This window comes from Aethalodelphis obliquidens, unplaced genomic scaffold, assembly GCF_003676395.1.
Source record: "Aethalodelphis obliquidens isolate GAN/ISIS:26980383/991018 unplaced genomic scaffold, ASM367639v1 scaffold70, whole genome shotgun sequence".
In the NCBI taxonomy this organism is placed as follows: Eukaryota; Metazoa; Chordata; class Mammalia; order Artiodactyla; family Delphinidae; genus Aethalodelphis; species Aethalodelphis obliquidens.
In genome coordinates, this window is record NW_020838014.1 from 3,076,975 (window position 1) to 3,103,583 (window position 26,609).

The 26,609-nt window shown below is 37.6% G+C and overlaps 1 protein-coding gene and 1 non-coding gene across 4 annotated transcripts in view; one reads left to right on the forward strand and one right to left on the reverse strand.

Annotated features, from left to right (window-relative positions):
- The window catches only part of CSDE1 (cold shock domain containing E1), a 36,879-nt gene that overhangs the window by 1,604 nt on the left and 8,666 nt on the right, over window positions 1–26,609 (reverse strand). Inside the window, exons 3-20 of one of the 3 annotated variants that reach the window (XM_027090955.1) lie at window positions 20,209–20,376; window positions 17,905–18,103; window positions 16,784–16,893; window positions 16,290–16,382; window positions 15,571–15,668; window positions 13,021–13,102; window positions 12,565–12,693; window positions 12,314–12,439; window positions 11,475–11,687; window positions 9,356–9,496; window positions 9,106–9,270; window positions 7,716–7,823; window positions 6,930–7,105; window positions 5,970–6,082; window positions 4,852–4,971; window positions 1,814–1,992; window positions 787–950; window positions 90–222 (exon numbers count right to left, since the gene is read on the reverse strand). In XM_027090955.1, coding sequence (XP_026946756.1) covers window positions 90–222; window positions 787–950; window positions 1,814–1,992; window positions 4,852–4,971; window positions 5,970–6,082; window positions 6,930–7,105; window positions 7,716–7,823; window positions 9,106–9,270; window positions 9,356–9,496; window positions 11,475–11,687; window positions 12,314–12,439; window positions 12,565–12,693; window positions 13,021–13,102; window positions 15,571–15,668; window positions 16,290–16,382; window positions 16,784–16,893; window positions 17,905–18,103 — 2,349 coding nt within the window. In that variant the 5' untranslated portion in view covers window positions 20,209–20,376. The remainder of the gene's footprint in view (window positions 1–89; window positions 223–786; window positions 951–1,813; window positions 1,993–4,851; window positions 4,972–5,969; window positions 6,083–6,929; window positions 7,106–7,715; window positions 7,824–9,105; window positions 9,271–9,355; window positions 9,497–11,474; window positions 11,688–12,313; window positions 12,440–12,564; window positions 12,694–13,020; window positions 13,103–15,570; window positions 15,669–16,289; window positions 16,383–16,783; window positions 16,894–17,904; window positions 18,104–20,208; window positions 20,377–26,609) is intronic. The other 2 variants (XM_027090953.1, XM_027090956.1) reach the window with 2 other exon arrangements.
- LOC113611816 (small nucleolar RNA SNORD35) lies at window positions 25,636–25,721 on the forward strand. The gene has a single exon (XR_003429615.1). It is a non-coding gene; the product is annotated as a small nucleolar RNA SNORD35 (small nucleolar RNA).

Genomic DNA, 26,609 nt, shown 5'->3' on the forward strand with positions numbered 1-26,609 from the left:
CTCTTTGAGTTCTGCTAAAATAGGTTCTCAAGTAGTATGCTGGTCTATCAGTTGCCCCCATCCGCCCAAAACCTTGTATGCCCTCATACCATTGAGTTATCTGGTCCCCTTGGCTGACGAAGAACCATTAGGCGAGGAGCACTGGCATCATCCAGGGTGATGTTCTTCAAGCGATTGACCAACCTATCAGGTCGTGGAGCTGCAACAGCCTTGGGGCCCTCGCTGTAACAAAGTCAATAGGTGAGAAGCAGCAACACTTGATGGGAAGAAAAGTACATGCAGAGTAGTGTGTCTTCTACCTAACTACCCAAATGACTCAGTTTTAATGAGGGAAGACTCTTGCCTCACCTAGCCAACTAACTAACTAGCAAGACAGGGCAGACAAGTTTATGTTTTTATTCTGAACTCAATGTTTATTACTGCTTAGGAGCTGGAAGAATCATTTGGGTGAGGGTCATCCCGAGACCGGTCTGCAACCAGAAAACCAGTTCCACAGACCCATAAAACAATGTAGCAGGTATGGAAAAACATTAGAAAAGGAAAATATGAAGAAATATTTCCAGAGACTTCCAGCTCCTCTCATGCTATTTTGTTATTAAAACAAAACAAAAACATAGTGCCAGAAATGCTAAACTACAAAATTTAGACAATGAAGAAATAACCAGAAAGTGGCAGAAGAGGATTAAAAAAGAAGCAGTGATGGAAAAGTGAAAAAATATGATAAAGCAGAGATTACGAAAGAGACAGTCCAGGGAGGTTATTAATCAACAACAACAAAGAACTCACCAGACTCGCCAAACATTACAAGCACTGCACTTGCCAGTGCGCTGATTAAAAATCACTGAGAATTCCACCTCATCTCCTGCCTGTAGCTCAATGCCATCCTGAACTTCTTTCACATGGAAAAAGAGCTTCTTGCTATCTCCTACTTCATAGTTAATGAAGCCAAACTGAAATTTTAAAAAGACAGCATAAAAAAGACATACCACACAGCAGGGAAAAGAAACTCACTTTGAATGAAGCACAATTTGCCCCTAGCTAGTGGGGTTTATAAAATGTGGCGTCAGTGCTGATGCTCGCTGCCTGGGCTATAACAACAGCATATGGGTCTGCAAAACTTGTCAGGGAAGAAATGTATCTTTGAAACCACTGCCATCCACTCTATCATAGCCTGAGAAACAAAGAAAGGTTACCTTGTGCCTACATATATTGTATGAACTACGCTTTTGAATTAAGCAAAATCATTAGGAAGCTGTTACTTGAACATATGCATTGTTTTGATACCTTCCAAAATTATTAAGCTGGGTTATGGTATTATTAGAAACAGCCATACAAAATGTTAGTCACTGTACTGATACCAAAAAATGTCCTCTCTGAGGACTCAGAGAGATTTCCTTGAGATTTAAGTACCAGGAATAGTTTTGTTTGCCCGAAGCTTATTTTATGAACACTTCTACACATGGTTTCTTTCTTTGTGTGGTCTGTAAAAGAAGCTCTAAGCTCAAGTATGAAAAACATTATAGTCTTTCTATCCTGGAAATCTCACTCCAAACTTATTTTCCCCATTGTGTTAGCTATTAATACTATTCTTACTTTCCTTTTGCTACTATTGCCGTTTTTTTCTTTCCATGTGGTTTTCTCTGTGTTTTTAATAAGCTACTTCAAATCACTGAAAAGGGGGGTAAAGTGGAAATAAAAACCAAATGAATGTTGATGGTTCCCCCTGGGCTGAAAAAGTTTCAAGGTTTTGGTTACTATTTGGTTACCAACTCATAAAAGGATCAAATTCAGATCAAGAGATATAACCACTTACCTGATCTTTCACACACTCCACTGTGGCCCTACGCAGGGGTGTGATGTTGTAGGCCATAGTCTGTGCATTTTGGCCCAAGACACACAACTGGAACTTGACGCTCTCCCCTTTCTGTAGGCAATCCCCTTTGTTGGCCATCCCAACTATGCCAAATGGATAGACCTCACCTTTCATATCCCCTGTAAGGAGAAACAGGTACAAAGTCTAAAAGCTAATATTTCACGACAGCCCTCTGCTGATGGTCCTAATGAATTTTTAATTTGCTAAAAATATATTCACTAGGAAGATTTTTTTTATACCTAAGAAATTCTACTTTAAAGCTCCAATAAAATCCTGAAAGCTAAATACTACCACAAAAACAAATGAGAACTTGTAACTCATTATCACCTTACTAGCTAATGAACAGTTTTAAACCACATTTATGGGGAAAAAAAAAAATAACACTAGCACTCACAATCTCATTACCTTTCAGCTTTTAAAGCTCTATGGGTTGCTAACATGATCCACTGGATTATCTTCTTCCCAAGTTCACAATATGAGCCAGTCAAAAACATTTCTGATCCATACCCGACTGGGCATTAAACAAGCCAGGCATAGGCAAAAATGCAAAATAGATAAATCATTTCTTGGCATTCCACTTCCTTTCTTTGTTCTGATTGTGGCTCCCTCAAACCTACAGTTACCTTTCTTCTAGATCAGGGCCCATCACACTTTTTCTTAAAGGGCTAGATAGTAAATATTTTAGTCTTGTAGGATCCTGTCTCTGTCATGATGACTCAACTTTGCTGTTGCAGTGAGAAAGCAATCAAAGACAGTATGTAAACAGTCTTGGTTGTGTTTCAACAAAACTTTATTTATAAAAACAAGCTATCTTATTTGCTGAGCTCTGCCCCAGAGTAAAAAGTTGGCTGGAGGTCAGTGCAGGCTATGGATAAAAACCAGGCCAAAGAGTCCATCCAGATGCCTATCAGTTCCCCTGGATGGTGAATTCACTGAATCAACGAAGGTGGAAAAGAGGGGAAAAACGTTAGATGGAAGACGAAGCTTCAAAACTGGGAATGCTTTTAACCGTTCTCTTGATGATTATAGGGGGTAAGTGAAGATTTTCTTCTCAAAGTTACGGGAACTAAAAACTTTGAGATTTCCAATAGATCAAGTCATGCAGAAATACTAAAGACAGCTAGTCTGACTTAGTGGTACTAGCAGTAACCACTATTTATTAAACACTTATACTGATGCATATTTAATCTTTATAGAATATTCTGAGGTTGAAGATATTATCCTCATTTTAAAAATGAAGAAACTGCGGCTTCCCTGGTGGCACAGTGGTTAAGAATCCACCTGCCAATGCAGGGGACACGAGTTCAAGCCCTGGTCCGGGAAGATTCCACATGCCATGGAACAACTAAGCCCATGTGCCACAACTACTGAGCCTGCGCTCTAGAGCCCGTGAGCCGCAACTACTGAAGCCCACGTGCCTAGAGCCCATGCTCCTCAAAGAGAAGCCACCACTATGAGAAGCTCGTGCACCGAATGAAGAGTAGCCCCCGCTTGCCTCCTCTAGAGAAAGCCCGCGTGCAACAATGAAGACCCGAAGCAGCCAAAAATAAGATAAATTAAAAAAAAAAAAAACCAAAAAAAAAAAAAAAAACCCGAAGAAACTAAGCTAGTAAAGACTTAATTAATTTGACTTAGGTTGTATAGCTAGAAGTGGAAGAGCTGGTATTCATATCTAGGTCTGTCTGGCTCTAAAACCCATGGTCTTATACTGGGTTAGCTGTATTCCTAAATAAAAGAGCTGTTCTCACCACCAAGTGGGGAAAAGTGACCTTTCTAGTCGCAGAAAACTCTAGGCTTAGAGATTTCAGGGAAGTTTCCTTTTCCACAAAACCTTGCTTTTAGACTATCAAATAGCCAGTGTTGAAGAATTAAGTGGATTGGGGGGTGGGAATGCAAAAGTAAATAAAAGGGTGCATGATACAGAGGAGGAAATGGGGCACTTTGATATTACCTCACGAGTTTAAGTTAGTTGCCCATACCCTCGTGGCCCTTTTAAGGATATGGTGTCACCATGGCATTAGTTTAAGACTGACTTGCCACCAAGTCAATTCATATTTGGAGATGTGTGTATTAGGGTACTGATTCTATTAAAAACAGGAATTTCTAAGAACCTCATGTAGTAAAGGAACATGTTCATCAGGCTCACTTCCTTCTCTCAAATGACCTTCTCTTCCCCACTTTATGTTCTCCTATGACTCCTAGATGACACAAGATTTATTCCCTTTGTGAGCCAAGCTATCGTCTTTGGTTAGAATTTCAAATCCTCTCATCAACCCCATCATTATGGTAATTCTGCTGTATTAATCATCCAGTGTTCCCTACTAACACTTCTACTGCAAACTTATTTTATGCACAAAGTTGGTCTTTCTGGCGTTAATTGTTTGGGGTAAGGGATGACACCAGGACTCAGGGAGTTGTCAAAGATGGGGAGAAAAAGGCAGGAAATGAAAATGTAGGGGGCCTTGACCTAGAGAAAAGTAGTAGGATCCCCATGGAACCCTGGCTATTAAGTAACAGATACAGTAAACTTTTACAGGAGGCAAAAATGTTTATAGAATTGAACAGTTACTAGGAAATTTTGTTAATACTGATGTAAATAACCAGTGAATAACAGAGGAAAACTGCAAAGTTGTACTAAACCCAGCCAACTTGAATGTCTGATTATCAAACATTAAATGCATATTTTTAGTGTGAGATTTTGTTCTCAGTCTATTTCAGTATAACTCACCGTTAGTAGCTCACATATCAGCCATATGCTCCACAGCAGTCATTTGTTCACAACATAAACCCAGGCTGATCTCATTTCCAAGGGATATAAAAAAATAAAAACCAAGTATTGTGGGAATAAAATCACTTTTCCTTGATTCAGTTTTTAAGGAATTTGAAAATAACTGCCACCCTACCATATTTTAAAATCTTCGACGCACTCATCTGAAGGTAAGGCAAATTTCAAAACAATCTGATAGCGATGTTCTTACCTTCGTCCATGATCTCAATCATTCCTTGGTACTCAGTCTGTGTTGGATCGACACTCCTCAAGGGGCGAATGACTTTACCAGAGTAGATGGTGGGATCAGCTTCCTCAGTAATGCCATTCACTACAAAACAAAAGCATGTATACCTCTCCCTCAACAATTTTATTTAAACTCTATTGCATAGGACCAAAAAAAAAAGCGAACATTAACAGAACAAACGTTAACAGAGGGTTGGCTGGTTGCCTACCAGTCCTGAAATGCAATACTTCTAAACTACTATTAAAATAAAGATGTTTAAAGACTTAATAAGTATACATATTTAAACATGTCTTGCTCTCTCACCTTTTCCACATGACCAAATATCACCTTTTTAGTGAGGCCTTCCTTGGTCTCTACAAGTATTGCTAACCCCAATACTTATATACTTCCCCAATTTATTTTATCTTAGTATCTTTCTGAACGTACTATATCCGATATTTCACTCATCTTTTTTGCCAATCTGTCTTATTTCTTCACTGCTGTACCCCCAGTTTCTAAAACATTTATTAAACTGAATGAATGTTCTTAGCTCCCATTTCTCTAGAATAACACCAAGAAAAAGTATTATTTGGTGAGTTTACACGAAAGCCAAAAAAGTAAGTTGTAGGCCTTTTAAAAGTCAAAGATCCTAAATAGCAACGATTTCCTTAAGTTGCCATTATTCTTCACATTTAAACTCATTCTTCTCCAAAATTGTCTTCTAGAGGAATGCCTCCTCCCCCAATCCCATGGAGATTTATTATCTTGGGGTTATTTTTAAAAAGAGATATTGAACTGATAATAAACTCAAAGCAAATGACCTAGAAAATCTAGAACAATGGTTCTCAAACTTCAGTGTTCATCAGAACCACCTGAAGGATTTGTTAAAACAGACTGCCCATCTCCAAAGTTTTGGTAGGTCTGGGGTGGGGTCAGACAACTTGTATTTCTAACAAGTAGCCAGGTGATGCTGCTGGATCTGGAGATCATACCTGGAGAAACACTGATCTAGAACAGTAGGCTTTTCTCTCCCTCTCCTACCCTACCCCTCACCCTCCCTACCCAAAACATAGGCCTAATAATCAGAAGTCACAATTCATTACCTGAGTGTGTTTTGTTCACTTTTTCTGCACTGACTTTGTTGCCTTTTCCTTTGGACAAGCTGTACTCGACCATGTCCCCCAGTTCCAGGCTATCAACATCACCAGAGAACTCACTGCAGGGGAGGGAAAGGAAATGACATTTGCAAAAGTATTTACCACAAACATCAACAGTAGCAAGTACCCTTTATTTCTTCTATTATAATATTCATGGTGTGCTTACTTAAGCTGGATACTGTTTTAAGCACTGACTCATGTAATCTTCAGAAACATCCTATGAAGAGGTACCATTATCCTCAGCTTCAAGATAATGAAACTAAGATGACAGGAGGTTATTTTCATTTGATAAAACTTACACAGGTACTAAGTAGCAGAGCCTGGATTCAAACTGGAACTGTACGGTTCTAAGAGCCCATGCTCTTAACCACTATACTATAACACCAAATGAAATATACAACTCTCTGGTAGCAACACATAAAACTATATCTTTTAAAGCATTTTTTTTTTTTTTTTTTTTTGCGGTACGCGGGCCTCTCACTGTTGTGGCCTCTTGCGTTGCAGAGCACAGGCTCCGGACGCGCAGGCTCAGCGGCCATGGCTCACGGGCCCAGCCGCTCTGCGGCATGTGGGATCTTCCCAGACCGGGGCACGAACCCGTGTCCCCTGCATCGGCAGGTGGACTCTCAACCACTGCGCCACCAGGGAAGCCCAAAACTGTATTCTTTTACTGAAGCAGAAAGGCTCCTATCCAATGTTCAAAGCAGGTACAGGTCTTTCTCTGTCTTTTGACCACATGTTTTCTATACAGAGGTAGACGGTTAACTTTATATATTGCCAAAATTTCACCAATATGAAATTTGAGATTAAAAAATACATAACTACCCAATACTAATGTTTTTGACTCCAAAACCAAAGAATGGATTATGGAATTTAAGCTCTAAGTTCCTAAAAGGCATTCCTCACCTGTAATGGAAAAAGATTTCCTTATCATGATTGGCTGTTTCAATAAATCCAAAATTATCCTTCAAAGTTGCCACATAACCCAAGAGCCTCTTGGAGTTGGAATTACGACCTAGGAGTCGCACACAAGTTGCAATCTGCTGTCCAGGCCTCTGTTTGTCACTAATACTAAATTCAACCTGTGAAAAATAACGATGTTCATTAATATCATGTCATTTCACGCCAAGTGGAAATGACAACTCCCCCAGACCTTGCTTTCCACTCTAAATATCCTTTTTATAAATACTCTGATGGAACAGATATTCACCAGAACTATCACTTCTACTTCTCATTCCACTTTTCACAAGGATCAAGTTTTGCTCTCCAGTGTGTGTTCCTTATAGATTCTTAATTTCTCTAAAGGACGTCAACTAGAAAACCAGACATATTAAGTATGACAAAAATGAACAGCAATATAAAAACCTTTGGCGTGGTTTTATTTTGATAATGCTTCAGTGACTGTTTTAACTTTCTTACCAATTTTATTAATTTTATATAAGGTAATTGCTTTTGACATATCTAATGCTTAAATACTAACTCCTCAAAAAGCTTTAACAAAAAGCTTGCTAGACCCTGTTCTTATTGAATAAGCTGCTTTTAAATAGGAAGATGTTCATATATTAAGCTTGTAAGCACAAAAGAATGTTAGCAAAACTTGATAAAACTTAAAGAAACCATTTTTCAGGATTTATGATGAAGATGATAACCTTTAACCCTCCCCCCTCTCTCAAATAAACAGAATTATCTTGCCTTGTCTCCTATCTGAGGAGAATTAGATCCTTCCACATCCTTGGCTTGAAAAGCAATAGTCAATTTCACCCCACAGTCATCATAAGCAATAATACCATCCTCAGCCTCCTAAAGAAATAGTCAGAAAACAATGAAAAGAATCAAGAACCACCACCAAAAAAACAATATAAGCACAACTGCAATTATTACAGACTCCTGAGCCAAAGCACTGGTACAGCTGTAGAAATTTCCTACCTAGGGTTCTCTAAAATATATATTTTTCGTATGAATAATAGATGGTCTTGCCTTTTAACCCAGGGCTGACTCAGTCTGCCTAATTTGGTCTTAAAGTCTTAACCTAATTTTAATGTTGAGGAGGGAACGCTTACTGACAATATGCCTATTCTATAGTGTTCACGGCCAATCAACAATCACCCCCACCCCAAAAAGAAGCCCTATCTTCCTGTCAAACTAATTAGTGTTTTATAAAGAAACCCTGCATTTTTCTCATCTGTACCTCTATTCAGTGAGGAATATCCTTTCCTCATTTATCTCCACCTATTAAATGTCAATGACTTAGTGAAACCATCCCAGATCCTGCCAGTTTAGAATTTTTGCCAAAGCTTTCTCATTGACCTTTTATAGCAATATTTAATATTGTTTGAATCACCTGTTTCTATACAATTCTTGTTATTTACTTAAGAGCAGAGGTCATCTTAGGGATAGCTTCATATTTACGGATTTAGTGGATTTTTCAATAAATGGAGTTCAAATGTGTGAACTGAGTCTACCAAAATTTCGAAGTTTTAAATTGCTTGGATGACAAGTACTATCATTTTAGATGAGTGATGCTAAACTGGGGGTGATCAGGGGACATTTGGCAGATTCTGGAGACATGTCTGGCTGTTGTACATGGGAAGAAGGAGAGATACTGACCTCTAGTGGGCCAGGGATGCTGCTAAACATCCCCAAATGCAAAGAACAGCTCCCCACCCCCTCCCACTCAAAGAATTATCCAGCTCAAAATGTTAATTTTTTTTTTTTTTTTTTTGCGGTACGCGGGCCTCCCACTGCTGTGGCCTCTCCCGTTGCAGAGCACAGGCTCTGGACGCACAGGCTTAGCGGCCATGGCTCACGGGCCCAGCCGCTCCGTGGCATGTGGGATCCTCCCGGACCAGGGCACGAACTTGTGTCCCCTGCATCCGCAGGCAGACTCTCAACCACTGTGCCACCAGGGTAGCCCCCTAAAATGTTAATATTGATGAGATTAAAAACCCCGCTTTAGGTTAGTTCACTGTTAATATTACAGGGAATTCTGAAAGAGACAATACTCCATTATTGTGTGGACAGTGGTTGCCTTTAAGCAGATGAGGAATAAAGAACTGCAAAAATCATTTTGATTAAAACTTACCTTTTCTTTGCCTTTATTTGGGCTAGTGGTTTTAGGATTGGAAAAAGTGGCTTCTTTTTCTACGGTGCCCAGAAAACGATGATCTGAATGGGAGTGGAACGAAACCGTGCCCTTGGGAAGTTTTTTAATCCTAATAGCATGATTTCTTTGGGCAGAGAGCATATCCTACAAATGATAAACAAAAGTAACTTTAAAACCAAAAAAGGAAGGATCAAGAAAACCTCCCATACTTTTCTCAAAAACTACTCACAGGAACCACAGTAAACTCTACTTCATCTGCAATATGGAGCTGGTTCCCATCCAGAATTTCACTGAAGTGGAAGAACATACGAGCATCACGATCCACACATTTGATGAAACCAAAACCATCTCTCATGGCAGCAATTACACCCTGAAACCAAAACAATACTTTTACTGGCTGTGCAGATTGTCAAGACAACAACATTCAAGATTGGAAGTATCATCAAGTTAAATTCATTAGGAATTCTCTGTATTAAACAGCCAAATTTTGTACCCACATTTTAATTCTTCCATTTAAATACAAACTCATTGATTTCAATAAAGTAAATTAATCTCTAAGCAATTGCCTGAGACTCCCCAGATGCTACTTCTTGGCCAACACGCACTAGAAAAATTATCATTTTTAAAGTAAATGCATACAACATATTCCATTTAATTTTCAATTCTGTGAAAAATATTGTTTTACAAGAAGAGGAAACTGAGGTTGAACGAGGTTAAGCAATTTTCCCAAAGCACACAGCTAGTAAGTGGCAAAAACCAGGATTCCAAATAATGCCCAAGCTTTATGACACTGTAACTTCCAGAAATTAAAAATCTACAGAACAATACTCCAAATACCCCAGAAGTCAACTAAAGGCAACTCTCTAATCTCTACTGCAAAAATTTCTGAGTTTAGGCACAGGAGGACTTAAGATTTAGGTTTGAAAAATAAAATAAATGAAGTTCTATCCTCATGTTTTTTTCCTTCATACTAAATTATCAGCTCTGTAAGGGCATTATATCCAGAGTAACTGGCACATGGCAAGTACTCAAATACTTACTAAAATACAATTATCAACCCACCAATGACTTACTTATTTACATATTACAGAGATGATTATTATTTTTTTTGCGGTACGCGGGCCTCTCACTGTTGTAGCCTCTCCCGTTGCGGAGCACAGGCTCTGGACGTGCAGGCTCAGCGGCCATGGCTCACGGGCCCAGCCGCTCCGCGGCATGTGGGATCTTCCCGGACTGGGGCACGAACCCGTGTCCCCTGCATCGGCAGGCAAACTCTCAACCATTGCGCCACCAGGGAAGCCCGAAATGATTATTCTATAATCAGTTTTGAATATAGCCTAAACAATACTCTGACATTTAATCCTTGCTATATCCTGATGGTAAGCAAGCTATTCAACAATGTACTCCATAGTGTAAAGCAAAATAGATCTAAGAAACTAAACATGCATTAAAGTTTAAAGCACATTGCAAGTGTCAAACAAGATCAGTTCTCCTAACAGTTAAAAAGTTTCAAGAAACTTAAATTTTCATTGAATGTATCCAGTTCTACTGACAACACTGAGATATACTGTAGATGTTATGACTCCAAACAGAAGCGAATGTAAATTACATCTGATAAAATTAATTCACGAAAACGGAACTTGTAAAATATGTTTCAGCAACAATTCTGGCGTATATCATTTCCAGACATATATTCACTAAGAAGAATTTGCAAAGTCCTGCTGTAAAAACGAAAGAAACAAAACCTACTTTGTTTAACCTACTGTTTATTAAACATTTTATGAACAGTCTGGAAAGATCTACTTTCTATAACGATGAACTTAAATCTTCTCAGTCTTCATATTTAAGGGCCAGAGAATCACTGACTCTCAAAAGACCTTAGAAATCATCCTCTCCAGATTTTTTTTTTTTTTTTTTTTTGCGGTATGCGGGCCTCTCACTGTTGTGGCCTCTCCCATTGCGGAGCACAGGCTCCGGACGTGCAGGCTCAGCGGCCATGGCTCACAGGCCTAGCTGCTCTGCGGCATGTGGGATTCTCCCAGACCGGGGCACGAACCCCTGTCCGCTGCATTGGCAGGCGGACTCTCAACCACCGCACCACCAGGGAAGCCCATCCTCTCCAGATTTTAATTCTACAATTTTCCCTCATCTATTTCAAGGTAACTGGCAGAGCTAAGTGTCAAACCCAGATTGACTCAAGTGTCTGTGTTCTCAATCACCTTAATAAGGTAATTGCCCAATATTGTCAAAACTCAAAGAAATTTTCAATACCATATTACAAACTTGACTGTAACATTGCCCTGCCGCCTCCAAGACTGGCTAAGTATCTAATAATACCCAACACTTACCATTTCTCTAGCTTCATTAGTGAACTGAAATGTATTTGACAGAACTTCTATGTTGGTTGCTCGTTCTAATTTGTCACGACGGTCTGTTGAAATATTAAACCTAACATGGTCGCCTTCCAGCAGGGTCACCTTGGATTTCGTATCTTTGTCTCCAAAGGGAAGTTCTTTAGGAATCACAAAATCAACTTTGATGCGTCCTGGCAATGGGTCATTCTGATGAAAAGGAAAAACTATTTTAGCTGGAGATTTCTCACCCTTCCTAGTTCTAAGTCAAACAAGAAGAACACACAGCAAACCCATTTTATAACAGATAGCTCCCTAAAGAAAAAAAAGGTGTTGATAACATAAGTCCAATTTGAAAGGTGTTCTATGGTCACATGACACAACCATAAAATCATGATACTGCAGTTAAGATCCTGCACTCTGATACTGAGAGATTTTATTTAAGGAAAAGAATTTCAGTCTTTTATGTTCTACATTTCCTCAGCAATGACACCACTGGTCTCATCTCTTCACCCCACCCCACCCCCACCCACCAACAACAGGAAAAAAAACCAAACTGGGATGCACGCATGCACACATGAATTTTTTCCCCAATCTAACCAGTATTTTTTTTGCCCCCTTCTCCATATCACCCAGTTTAAAAAAAAAGAAAGAAAAACATATTCATGGATGTACCAATGGTTTCTCATATAGTTTAATTACACACATAAAATACTTAACTGCTCCACTGTCACAAAATTACATTAATTGAAAGTAATAAAACTTCTGTATACCATACCGTATTATTCTATTACTGATGAGGTGTAAGATGACTCTTCTGAAAAAATACTATTTACCTGGGTTTTACTGGATACTTTTGGGATAACTTTGGTTACAGTTCCTTCAAAATGTTCAATGCTGATATCTTCAAAAATGACTGTTCCTTGAGGCAATAGTCTGACATCTGTTGCAACTTCTTTACCCTAAATCAGAAGGGAGTGGAGAGGGCGAGGGGAACCATGTCACTTTAAGTGTTTCCTAAAATTTTAACTCACTACTTATCTTAAAAGAAGGCCAAAGATCAAGTTATTCAACTATCTTATCTTACATTTCTGTCCTTGATTGTGAATTCCACGTCATCTCCAGGCTGCAAGGTTTCTAAGTCACCCTTAAATTCACTATAGTGAAAGAATATCTCCTTTACAATATCACCTCTTTCAATAAAACCAAACGCATCCTAAAGCCAAACAAATATGAAGAAACAGCAGGAATATTATGTACTATTCAGTGCACATATTTATGATTACAATTTACAATCAATAAGCCTTTTCACAAAATTATACTCCAGTGGAAACAATATTACTTGATAAAGTCTAATATTAATTAAATGGCCCATTTTAAAGAACATAATTAGTAACCAAGGAATTTTAAGAGATTACTTCTGACATTAACAATTAAATATTTTTAAAGGAAATATAAAGAGGAAAAACAAAAGGCTTGGGTTTGAAAGACTTAAAGCGGTCAAAGAAAAAACTAAAGTTTCTCAAATCTGATCGACACTTACCTTCATGGCACAAACTACTCCCTGACAGCGAGCTTGTTTCTTTTTCAACAGCATAATATTACGAGCACTTACAGCACCAGTACTAGAACAAAAGAATCGGGTGGGGACGGTGGGGACCAAAGAGGGGTGAAAAATGCATTGGCTTGGTTAGACATGATGAGTTTAGAGAAACAAACTAGTTTTCTGAGGCCTCAGGAATTCTGTATCATCATTAATATAAGGTTTTATAATACATAATCCTTTTCACATGGCTTCACGTGCAAAGGACTTCTGCGCAAACTCCCTAGCCTTTTAAATTGGGCACACATATATGGCATTGTTTCTCTCAGACTGCTGAAATAAGGCCACAAATTGGTTGCAACCAGATGGGGGATGCTAAAGTTTTAGAAAGGCCATTACGTGAACAAACACTAAGTAGGTATTACGTACTGCAAACAAAGGTACAGGGGATAAAGAGATAAATAAGAGATAGTCCTGTTTGCAATGAATACTGAATTTACTAGCTATCCCATCAATTATTTCTGATTAAACAGTCATAAAAGAAACATGAGTAAATGCAGTGATTACAGGAGATATCTGCTATGCTTTAGAAAAGTTCAGGACTTCCCTGGTGGCCCAGTGGTTAAGAATCCGCCTGCCAATGCAGGGGACAGGGGTTCGAGCCCTGGTCCGGGAAGATCCCACATGCCATGGAGCAACTAAGCCATGTGCTGCAACTACTGAAGCCCGCGAGCCTAGAGCCTGTGCTCTGCAGCGAGAAGCCACCACAATGAGAAGCCCGCCACTGCAACGAAGACCCAACACAGCCATAAATAAATAAATAAATTTAATTTTTAAAAAAAGAGTGATGTTCACCTCCATTGAAAACAGACATCACATGTTGCTGCAGCAACAATGTAAATCAGATTTCGTTTTAAAGATGGCACACACAGTGTAAGATGCAACAGTATTTGTTGGTGGTGTTTATAAGATCTGCAGACCAACTAATTACTTCCCTTAATTCTTCATGGACAAATTGTCACCCAATTGTGCTTTTTTTATTTCAAAAATTTAACAGACTAACAAAGACACTGGAAAAATCCTATTTGCTCTTGCAACTTACTACAATGAAAAGGCTTTATTTAGAGCCAGATTGGGATTCAAACGTCAATTTAAAAGCTGTATGACTTTAGGCAAGTTACTTTATGAGAACATACCTCATTTTACAGATGAAGAAACTTACCAGATGAGGCTGTTCTGAGGATTAACAACTGTACATAAAATATTTAGTACAAGTTCTTAGCACATTCAAGAACTTATTAAGATTAAATAAAGCCCTTTCACTGGTTCCCCATCCACCTCTAACTCAAGCCCTATTCCCAAGTTTCCTAACTTGACATTAAATTGAGGCCTCAGACTAGCACTACTAATATCAATCTACAACTCAATCCAACTCCTTCTAGTCTTACAAGAGGTAAGGTTCAAGGCTAATAATTCTGCACACTCTTGGGACTTTTCTTTCTGTACTGCCATTCAAAGTCCATTCCCAGCACTTTCTCCTGTTTTTAACTTCCTTCTGTACTTGTATCTGTTTCTCCCACTCCAAAATAAAAATAATCATCCCTGGGCTTTCTTAACTACACTTTCCTTAACTGCTTATGCCAATGAATTCAACAGCTCTATCTCCTGTCCATAACTAGCTTGTTCAGATCTATATACGCAACTACATATTTAATATCGTCCCCCAAAGACACCTCAAATTCAAAATGCCAAAATAAGCACAATTCTTCTCCCATCCTTAATACTTTCTGCTGTACCTCCTTAGTCCAGTTAATGATCATCATCTGCCCAGTAGCCCAAGCCAAAAAAAAATGGCATTTGGGACTCCCTTTCCCTTAGTTCTAATACACATCCCTATCTAAAAAGTTATAAAATTTGGTGATTTTATCTTCTCAATGTGACTTGACTTTTATACCCAAACACCCCTGGCCTGTCTATACTACACCCTCATCTTTCATATTAATTTTCATAACTCTGCCTCTAGTCTATAGCATCCCTACTCTCCAAAAGCCTACCGTTTCCACCACTTCCAACAATAGAAACCAATCACACTTCCCCATTTAAAATCCTTCAAAGACACCTGTGACGAATGAATAAAGTTCAAACTTCATCTTTCCATGATCCAGTCAATTAAATCAACTCCAACTTTTGGCCTCTTCCCCCATGGTACTTCCTCTATCCAGAATGTTTTTCTCATCTCCCTAGTGACTTCCTCGTCTTAAAGCGCACCTCAAGCACTGCTGCTATGGCAAAACCTTCACTGATCTCTAGAATAGTTCCTTGAAAGTTCTGACCATGTTTTAATTATCCTCCTATCTCTGACACCCTGCACAGTGCCTGTCATAGAATTGACGCTCAAATGCTTAGCTGATGAATAAAAATTTAAAAGATCATGAAAATTATCCAGATTTACAAGTTAGGTTTTTGACTTGCTTCAAATTTCTTATTGTAAAAGGAAAACAAAAACAAAAACAAAAAAACAAACCACTTAGGTGGGAAAAAAGAACTTACTGTTTATTGTTATCAATTACAAAGTTTATTTTATCTCCAGTTTCCAGCTGAACATTCCCTTCAACATCTTCAGGGGTGTAAGTCAGATAAAACACTTCCTGTGAATTAATAAGGTATTATTACTATACTGGCAGGATGCATGTTCAGTGTATACTGTGATTTACTTTGTTAAATACTTCTTAAACTGGCATTTAAAGCCAAATTTCTTAAAATTAAATGCCTTTTGACAAGCACATAGTTTATTCACATAAACACACTTCCCCTCCAAGGTGCTGATGACTTCTGCGAGTCCACAGCTGAGCAGCAATCCAACTTCAAAAAGCTTACACACGTGGAAGCATTTGCCCAGAGGCTGTAGTTACATTTCAAAAAAAACAATTTTTATATAAGGCATTCCAAACAAAAAAGCTGAGTTAGTGCTTAAAAGGAACCAGAAAAAAGATCCCCTCCCACAACCCCCAAAAAAAGCGAGTAAAAGAAGCATTTTACCTTAATGTTCTAACTAAGGTCACACTTGGGCAAGCTAAGACACTTGGAAGTCCTATGGATTTTTTTCTTTTTAGATTTTTTGATAATGCTGCACTCAAAGCCTCTTCAAAACCAAATTTTAAACTGATTTTTATCAACTGCAGCTTACGTTTTCTATTTTGAATTTTAAAGTACGCTTATAGATCACATGGTGGATCAGGCAAAGGTTTAAGAAAAATACACAAGTTTACCCCATTACGTTCGTAGCATACACTCCCTGTTGGACTCTGACCCGGGGCAGCTGGAGATTTACTCTCTAAGTTGTGAGGAACAGCGCACACAACCTACCAGTCAAAAAAAAAAAAATTTCCATTGCTAATCATTTCAGGAGCAGCACTGTGCAATATAAACTGAATTTTAATATCCTCTATACTATACAAAGGGATACATTTTGATATGATCCACAAGAGGATGTCATGCTGCCAAGTTTCAAACTTACAGTACATAAGCTGACTGTAAGTATAGACTTAGGGTTATATGTAAAAACCCAAATTGAGTCTTGACCAAATTTTTATTTCAGGTCAAGAAATGCCAGTGCTTCTGATATAATTTTAAAATAGTAACTTTTATATACTATAGCTCTCTTGCGTGCAAACTGAGGAGATGGGGAGAATCTTCCTTTTCTAATGTGAAAGATATGCAAATGCAGGGCCCTAAGAAAACATAAAGCATCTAAGTCACTAACTTGTCCATTAATTCGTTCTTCAGGGAGGATTTCCTGTTTTATCTTCACCAGTTTAACAGCAATGGGCTTCCCAGTCCGCCGGTCAGATGATACTTCAAATTCAACATCATCTAAAACAAAGAGAGTGTTGTGTTTGGTGGACTAATTTTGGCCAAATGGTATCTCACTTTCAAGCTAAACTTAATGAGGCATTTGAGTTTCCTTAGACTGGTGATTCTTAAAGTGTGGTCCCTGCATCAGCAGCAGCATCACCTGGAGTGTAGCAGAAATGCAAATTCCCAGGCCCTACTCCAGACCCACTCCAAAACAAATTCTGGGCATCACGTACAGTAATCTGCATTTTAACAAGCCTTGTAGGTAATTCTGATACACACTAATGTTTCAGAACCACTGCTTTAGACTAAGCTAGCCATATCTTAGTTTTCATGGCACCTACACATACTACAGCTGATGCAATGTAATGATGAGATTTGGCAAGCTTCCCCCCTCACCCCCAAAATCCCTCTATACCCTGAGTTTCTTCATCTGTAAAATGAGGATTAACCAAAATAACACTCTTGTACAGTTTAGAGTATTTGGTATGCCAAATATTCATGTAACTATTGTTCTTTTTTCTCAAAGATATTTTAAAAAAACACACACTGAGACCTTGTAACTTCAGTCCTTTAATAAACCACACATTTTCACATGTGAAAGTAATTTCTATGTTGTCAGCCAAAATGAATTTCCACATAGTCCAAGTGGTGACATGGTAAGAGTTATTTCTTTCAGGTACTACTCAAACTAGTACCTGGCAAAATAATTAAAACTAACATTATAAAGTTTAATATTTTCACTGGCATAAAATCTAATATATAGCCAAACAGTCATTATTGGGGGAATAACAATTAAATATACCAAGTGTCTATTTAAAAAATATTCAAAGATATCTTTAATCAATTACTCTTTCATCCCTCAAAAAGACTATCACCACAACAAAAATCAGGATTCTGCTAATTTATATAAACAAACTTCAGTAATTGGTACAATTAAAAGGCCAAAAGCATAACACTGTCATGAGTAAGTTGATATGCAAGATAAATTTGTGATTAGTTTTATAAAAAGGAGAACCAACAGATTACCTCCTACTTTTAAGTCCTGCAGGTTGCCATTATACTGTGAACAGTGGAAGAAAAGTCTAGCTTGACGTTCTGAACACTGAATAAATCCATAAGAGGTTAGCAGTTTTTCAATAACCCCAGTTTCACGCAGTGCTGCTGAAGTACCATTGGGGTACCCATTATGCCCATTGTTGTGGAGAAGATTTGGATCAAAGCTCATCTGTTTTAAAAAGAGAAAGAACTCAATACATATAGATCTGTATATTACCTCCATAGCTTACTATAAGTCTGATTAACAAATCACTGAATTTTCGTATAACTGATTCACTTTGTTACAAAGCAGAAACTAACACACCATTGTAAAGCAATTATACCCCAATAAAGATGTTAAAAAAAAAAAATCACTGAATTTTTAACGTAAAAAGGCAAATAAAGGTAAAACAACAAATAAAGGGAAGATTATGTGTTTTTATTACTGAAATGTTAATTTAGCTAATAAAACATTTCAGAGGAAGTAATTCAAATTATTTTGGGGGAACTGCCCCAATTCATGGTAGAATTTTCACTTACCAAACAAATAGAATTTCTGGAGTTTAAATATTAAGATAAAGTAACTATATAAGGAAAAGCTGCCTTTACATTAACTTTAAATTACTAAAACAACAGTATCAGAACAAAGGTAACTACTATTCAAGAGATGGAAACCGAAACTACCAGGACATTTCATTAAATTTATTAATACTTATTTTGAAACGTAAATAGAAACCTTGATGCTATTTGGTAAGCCGTGCATCTTGAAGGCAATTATTTAAGTTAGTAGAGATTAAACAATAAAAGAAACTTTCCATGCAATACTTATTTCAAACTAGAAAATACATGCATGCTCAGGTCCTTTAATGGAAGACGACTCAAAATAATGAGTTAGAAAGCAAGAGTTTTCTAAGAACTCCAAGACAACAAAAGCTCTTCAATCCTAAAAATCTTCAATCACTTCACAGGTACAATTAAAGAAATCTTTTCACCTGTTTTCAGACAGTGAAATCTCTAAATACTGTCATTTGTTTCTATGGTCAGATAAAGCAAAATAAAACATTCTTTAGTAAACAGAAGGGCTATTTATTTAAATGCAATGCACTGGGACCTATTTAATCATCAGATACTGTCTATCACATTGGATATTTCATTTTATTTAAGTGAAGCATGAAATAGGACAAAATCCCTAGGAAAGGTTAGGTCTATAATTGATTTACTATAGCAACATATCCACATCTTTATACCTAGTTTTAGACCCTTTCATTGAAAATTTGACCTATAAACATTTTCATTTAAGTTTGACGTTGGGCAAGTAAAAAAATTTTTCATCAGGAAAAAAAGATGACTGAAATTCTAAAAAGATAAACCCAAGTTTTAAGTAAACACTGGGTGGGATAGCCAAATCATGCAAATCAAAGCCATCACATCTGTAGGTGGTTAAGTTCTAATTCATTCATGCTAGACACTCTTTTGTGTCGGATGTGTACTAACTCATTTAATTTTTACAAAAGCCCATGAGGAATATTGTCCCAATTTTACCAATTACGAAACAGACATTGAGATTAAATGACTTGCCAAAGTCAAATGACAGAGGAGTTGAACCAAGAAGGTCTACCTCTACAATACTGACTCGAAACTAGGGCTTCTCAAACTGAAGTTACCCAGTGATCTGGTTAAAATACAAAATCTGATTCAGCGGCAGGGGTTTGAGATTCTCCACTTCTAACAAGCTCCCAAGGTGATACCAATACTTCTGATTCTTGGACACACTTTGAGTAGCAAGGCCTAAACTACTAAACTTACCTTTCAAGATTCAAGGTGAAGGAAATACTTAGGGAAGTTAGAAAGTGAGTTTGCAGGGTATTTCAATCAAACTGAGTGGCCCTTCTGAGTCATGCTCTTAACACAAAGAAAAAAGCTGGGATGACTGCTTCCCTGACTTACAGATCTCTGATACGTGGGGGTCCTCTTTTGTTTTTTAGTCCCAGATGAGGTAGAAGATGAAGATAAAGGTAAAGAAAGTGAAGGAGGGGCTGTAGGAGGGGGATGAGGATCTGATGACACAGTAAAAACGTTCTCCATCTCAAACAGCTGTGATAACATAGCACAATGTTTACAACTATGATCAATAACAATTTAACACACATTTGACAGTCAACCTGTATATCTTTACATTTATCACTAAGTTACTTCAGCAAAATATAATTCATTTAATCAGATTTCTATCAACAAAATAAATTATAGCATTAACACTAAACGGTCAAACTGAAATGTATTTTTTAAAGCACTTACTTAACCCCTAATCCATAACATTTACAATTTTAAAAATGCCATAAGGACTCTGGTGGTTGCTACAGCAAGACAACTGAGACCAACTTCTTCTCAATATCCCACAACTTTACACAGAATCCAATATTCTCAATCACTTGTCTCCCTCAAGTAGGGTACACACAGGATAATCTAATGGGGTGTAGGAAGAAAATATCTGAATTAGAATATATATATTTGGCCAGAGATAAAAACTAGCTTTTACAAATGGTTATTATGTATTTATAGAAGAGGCCTTGCTGAGTTGATATGTCAGGTCGTATCACATGTCATACATTACTTAAGTACTCTGAGGAAAGAGTGGAGAACCTCACAAGAGATTGACAATGAAGCCCTCGTTCCTTTACTTTCAGCATATTAAAGTTTACATCTCTCCAATTAAGTGTACATATTTAGCTATCTAGTTTAACTAAACTGTCCTCACAAATAGACAAACTGTTGAAAAAGATTCCCACAGAAGAATCTTAGAAGATAATGCTAATAAAGCAAGCAAAGGCAGAGAATTGGGAGCCAGCACTTCTAATCCTAGTATTAGTTCTTATACCTCCACATTATGAAATAAATGACCATCTAATGAGATCTGACAAGTCTGACAAAACATTAAGATCAGGACTATGATACAAACTTATACCAGTATCAATAAAACATAAAATGCATACTGTCCCTCAGATATTAATTCATGATAGTATAAAGTTTTTAAATTAAACACTTATAAACTAAGCGTCCAGATATATATATTTCTAGTGGGGTTGAAAAGTTTCTACACTGTTAACAGGTACACTATTTTCACAATATTGCTTATTTCACCTTTGTCCTATTTGTACCACTGCTTCACAATGCAAATGGAGCAGTATAATCACACGATTTATAAATATATACACGTACATACTGACATACATGCTCTTCTTGTTAAACAGTATGATCAAATTAATTTGAAGACCACTATTCCACCATCACTGACTTAGACCATGACTTTCAAGCTGTGCTTTTTTCATGTTTAGACTAGTTCTTACCGCCATACAAGTAAGAACACAATGATACGATCTGTAATACATAGGCCAGGAAGCTGCAAAAACCACATTCTCAAGTCTCGCAGTCCTAGTAGTCCTAGCTGAAGGTAAGAGGTAAGACTCACGTTTTTCTCACCCTAAGGGAAAATGAACCAGAATGAGAAGGGATTAGAGCTATCAATTCTTTCTAAGACTAAACTATTCCCACAAGCGTACTGGAATTTAGGCTATATTGCTCATCTCATCTCACCTTTAGATGTGCACATCAAAACAGAATTGAACCAGAACCTCTCCTTTCTCCTAGCACCTTTCCTGACTTAAGTATTTTTCTCTAGCCTTTATCTAATTTGAGGGCTACTTTTTAAAAAGGGAAACCCATATATCACTCAAGCAACTTTAGATAAGAATTCCTAAAAGAATTCCTAATAGTTCAGCTAAATAGTTCAGCTAAATTTTTTTAAGAATTTAAAAATTCTTCCTAAAAGAATTCCTAATAGTTCAGCTAAATTTTTTTAAAACCAGCACCATCAAAACTTTAAAGAAGCACCATTAAACAAAAGTGATGTTCCTTAAAAAACAAAACAAACAAAACCACCAAACAATTACGTAAAAAGAGAAATCCAATGGAAAAAGTAGACAGCTCAACAACAGATGCTTGTTTATAAAAAATTAACTAAAGACAACATCAAAAAAGGGGGGTGGTGGTGGATGAGTATGTAAATGTTACTTGGCTTTTTTTTAAACAGGGGGAAAATCAATTTAGTTGCTCATCTCACAGTATACAAAAAATATATTCTAGATGAACTGTGTTAAATGCCTTAACAAATATTAAATAAAAATGTACGCGTTTATAAAGTTTTTGGAAGGGGGGACTTTCTAGGTTTAAAGTCAATAGAAAAAGACGCCAAGGGAAAGGATCAATATTTGATTACATAAAAAGTAAAAGCTTTTATACTCAAACCTAAAGAGAACAAACGCAAATGTAAATATATGAGTGTATCATTAAAGAATTTAAGCAAATCAGTAAGAATTAAACTACCAGAATATAAGCTCTATGAGAGCAGGGGCTTTTTGTTCAAAGATAAATCCCTAGTGTTAGACAGTGCTTGGCACATAGTAAGCACTCATTTGCTGAATTATGGAAAGACATTAAGACAAATAAGTCTTAAAAGATCATTCATTAAACACAAAACATATGAACTTCAATTCTAGCAAGCAAAAATTTAGATAAAACAAATTATTCATTTATCAGATTATCGAAGATAGATTTAAAAAATTGAGAAAGTAGGTTAAGAACAACATGCTAATATATTTTCATGGTGGCAAACTGGTGCAATCTTTCTGAAACACAGTTTAACCACATGTACCAAAATGTGGAGGTGCTTTCCTTAATAATTCCACTGCAGGAAACTTATCATGGGGAAATGTGAAATGTGGACAAGGCTTTATGCACAAATGTGTTCATTAAAATGTTTTAATAACAAATTCCCGGAAACAATCTTAAGTTTCATAGTCATTTATATAATGACAAAAATATTTCTATAATATAATTTCAACTGTATTTTAAAAAGCAAAGACCAGGAAAGTCTACTTCAATACTCCCAGACAATGTAACACTTAGATGGTGTTCTAAGTGCACAGAGCTAAAATTGATAAATGGGAACAGAACTCAGTACTCACTCCATGGCTCACAATCTTAACCACTGCTTTATACGCTAAACCAGAACTCGAATGCCTACAATGCATCAGCACTGTTCTAGGTTCTACATGTATAGTAGTGAACACAGCAGACGAATACCCCCAACACCAAGTTTAGACTTTCTACTCTTTTCTATGTATTTGTTTTTAAATCAGAAAGTCATTAATGGGACTTCCCTGGTGGCGCAGTGGTTAAGAATCTGCCTGCCAATGCAAGGGTCACGGGTTCGATCTCTAGTCCGAGAAGATTCCCACATGCCACGGAGCAACTAAGCCCGCGAGCCGCAACTACCGAGCCCTCGGGCCTAGAGCCCATGCTCCGCAATGAGAAGCCATCACATCGAGAAGCCCGCGCACTGCAACAAAGAGGAGCCCCTGCTTGCCGCTCGCTGTAACTAGAGAAAGCTCACACGCAGCAATGAAGACCCAAACATGGCCCAAAAAATTTTTAAAAAATCATTAACAATGATTTTTTTTTTTAAAAGGAGAAATGGAAAAGAATCACAGGTCAAATTTAAACTTCACTTCTAATTCAAGAAATCAACTAAAGTTCCCTAAAGGACACAGAACTAGAATCAAAAGACTGGCTTTTAGTCTTGCTTCTCATACTTTTTAAAACTTCTCTGGGATTGTTTCTGCAGATGTAAAATGATGGCCTAAGTGATTTCCAAATTCCCTTGGGAGGTGGGGAAAAAAATCAAAATTCTGTGCTCTGTAATTTCTTCTTGCAACATCTCTGAGCTGTTCCCCCCCGCCCCTTTTTTCCTAACCTAGTCTGCTTGGCTCCCACTGAAAAGGAATTAGTTTAGAAAAGGCAACCTATTTCACTGTATGACAGTTTCAGAAAATGACTGTTTTCTTAATCTAAACATACTTCCCCTTAACTTCCTTTGCTCCTTTCAGTTTTCGGAATGCAACTGTTTTTCAGACTAATTGCTGTCTTCTGGATATGTTTCAAGTTATTATTCACTGAAGTACATTTCACTACTATTCTTACTGTACCCTGACCAATATATAGAAAGCACTGAGTGATTATGTTTCTTGATTCTGTAAAGTTTGAGTAACTTTAAAAACAACAACAAAAAAAACTCTATTACTCCTTAATAAATTAGTAAAATCATATTTTCTCCTTTTAGTACTTGTATAACTGATCATTTGTTACTAAAGAAAAAACTAATCTAATGCTTTTAAATTTCTTAGTTAACCTGGAATTCCAATTTAGAGGGATAATTTTAAATCATTAGCCTTTGTAATCTGTCTTTTAAGCATTCTATGTCCTTCCTTAATACCCACCTCACAGGGTTGTGGGGACGGTTAGGGTTACTTCATACAAAAAGCCTGGAATGGTGCTTAGTACAGAGCACACACATAACTACTTACCACTAAATCTTTTTTAAAAGTAGAGCAAGAATAGAATCTGGCAGCACACATATGGAGACCTCTCTGAAAATCAGTCCATTAGTCAAAGCCTTTTAATGCTTATAATCCAATCTATATTCCATACTGACCACTATGTTATCAAGAGATACTCTGTCAAATCTCCTTATTGAAAGATCTTATTTTTTATTTGTTTGCTCCTGGATTTTTGCTAGGGATGGAGAGCACGCTCCAAAGTTCGCACACCTGACTTTGAAAATCAACCAAGACATTTACAGTTCCTGATCATAGGTCTCCACACCCCTAGCCAAGTTACCCTGTTATCTTCTCATTCACCTGAGGCTTTAGTTTTCTTTTAATGTTCCTAGCTTTGCTTTCCTTCTTGTCACCTTAAACTGTCTTTGATCAAAATACTCATCAAAACAATCCATGTCTATCTTTACATGACAAACTTCTTATAAGCCTTATTCATTGATATTTTTTAAGGCCAATCCCACTCCTCAATATTTTTATTCATTCCTAATTATGTACTACTTTTACTGTTTTTTACAAAGGCTCTTTTAAAACCTGTGGTTCTCAGATGTAGAGAACAAACTTATAGTTACCAAGGAGGGAAGGGGCAGGGTGGGATGAATTGGAAGACTGGGACTGACATATATACACTACTATGTATAAAATAGATAACTAACGAGTACCTACCTACTGTATGGCACAGGGAACTCTACTCAATGCTCTGTGGTGACATAAATGGAAAGGAAATCTAAAAAAGGGTGGATATATGTATATGTGTGACTGATTCACTTTGCTGTACAGCAAGAAACATAACATTGTAAAGCAACTATGCTCCAATAAAAATTAAAGTAAAAAAATAAATAAAAACAAAATCTGCGGTTCTACTGCATTACCAAATCTGTTTCCTTAGCTGCACTCATTTTAAATGGAATAATTCACAACTGTACAATCAGAACACGTTTTACTGTCAATAACCCCCCAATTGTTATTTATCTGTTTGTAAATATGTGAATTAATCTATATAACTTTTTTTTTTTTTTCTTTGCAGTACGCGGGCTTCTCACTCTTGTGGCCTCTTCCGTTGCAGAGCACAGGCTCCGGACGTGCAGGCTCAGCGGCCACGGCTCACGGGCCCAGCCGCTCCGCGGCATGTGGGATCTTCCTGGACTGGGGCACGAACCCGTGTCCCCTGCATCGGCAGGCGGACTCTCAACCACTGCGTCACCAGGGAAGCCCTTATATAACTCAACTTTTGACAGCTATGCATGCATTTACGCATTAAAAATGTTCACGTAGCAGATGATGGCTTTCTCTCACAATGGTCTGCGATGCCACTGTGGGCAGTGCCAATAATGCCAATGGCTCAGCTGATGCCAGAAGGAGCAGGGAGCGGCTTTTGAGCTTAGGCTTGCTGAGAAGTTCAATGACTAAACTGGGATCCTCTAGGACAGGTTGTCAATAGCCCTCCCCTAGTCACCCTGTCTTGTTTCCTTACAGCTTTGCTTCCCCCCACCTCCACCACCCCGGCACCCCGGGGCGGGATGTTCCTGTAGTAAACTAACACTCAGAATACAAAGATCAGGCTAAACAAAAAGCACGTCTACTTTAAATCCATCTTTACAATTAATGTCAATGCAATGAAAGCTGTAGCATCTAATCTTTTACCCTTCTGAATAGTAACGATAGAGCTGTACAATTTCAATGCCCATTATTTTATCTAACCCAGCACAAGTGGTACCAGTCTAAAATTATTTTTTAAAAAATCAGATGAGGAGGTAGGAAGAAACAAACAAAAAAAGCAAATAATACAATAACCTTGGGCTTCCCTGGTGACACAGTGGTTGAGAATCTGCCTGCTAATGCAGGGGACATGGGTTCGAGCCCTGGTCTGGGAGGATCCCACATGCCGCGGAGCAACTAGGCCCGTGAGCCACAACTACTGAGCCTGCGCGTCTGGAGCCTGTGCTCCGCAACAATAGAGGTCGCGACAGTGAGAGGCCCGCACACTGTGATGAAGAGTGGCCCCCGCTTGCCACAACTAGAGAAAGCCCTCGCACAGAAACGAAGACCCAACACAGCAAAAATAAATTAATTAATTAAAAACAAAAGTACCAATGCCACTGTGGATGTGAGGATTAAATTAGTCAATGCTTAAAAAACAAAACCAAAAAAACCCTTAATACTGAGTAATTATATGTCTGTTTATGGATAATTTAAACAAATTGGTGTTAATGGTAGTTTTAAATTAAGGAATAATTCTGGTCCACA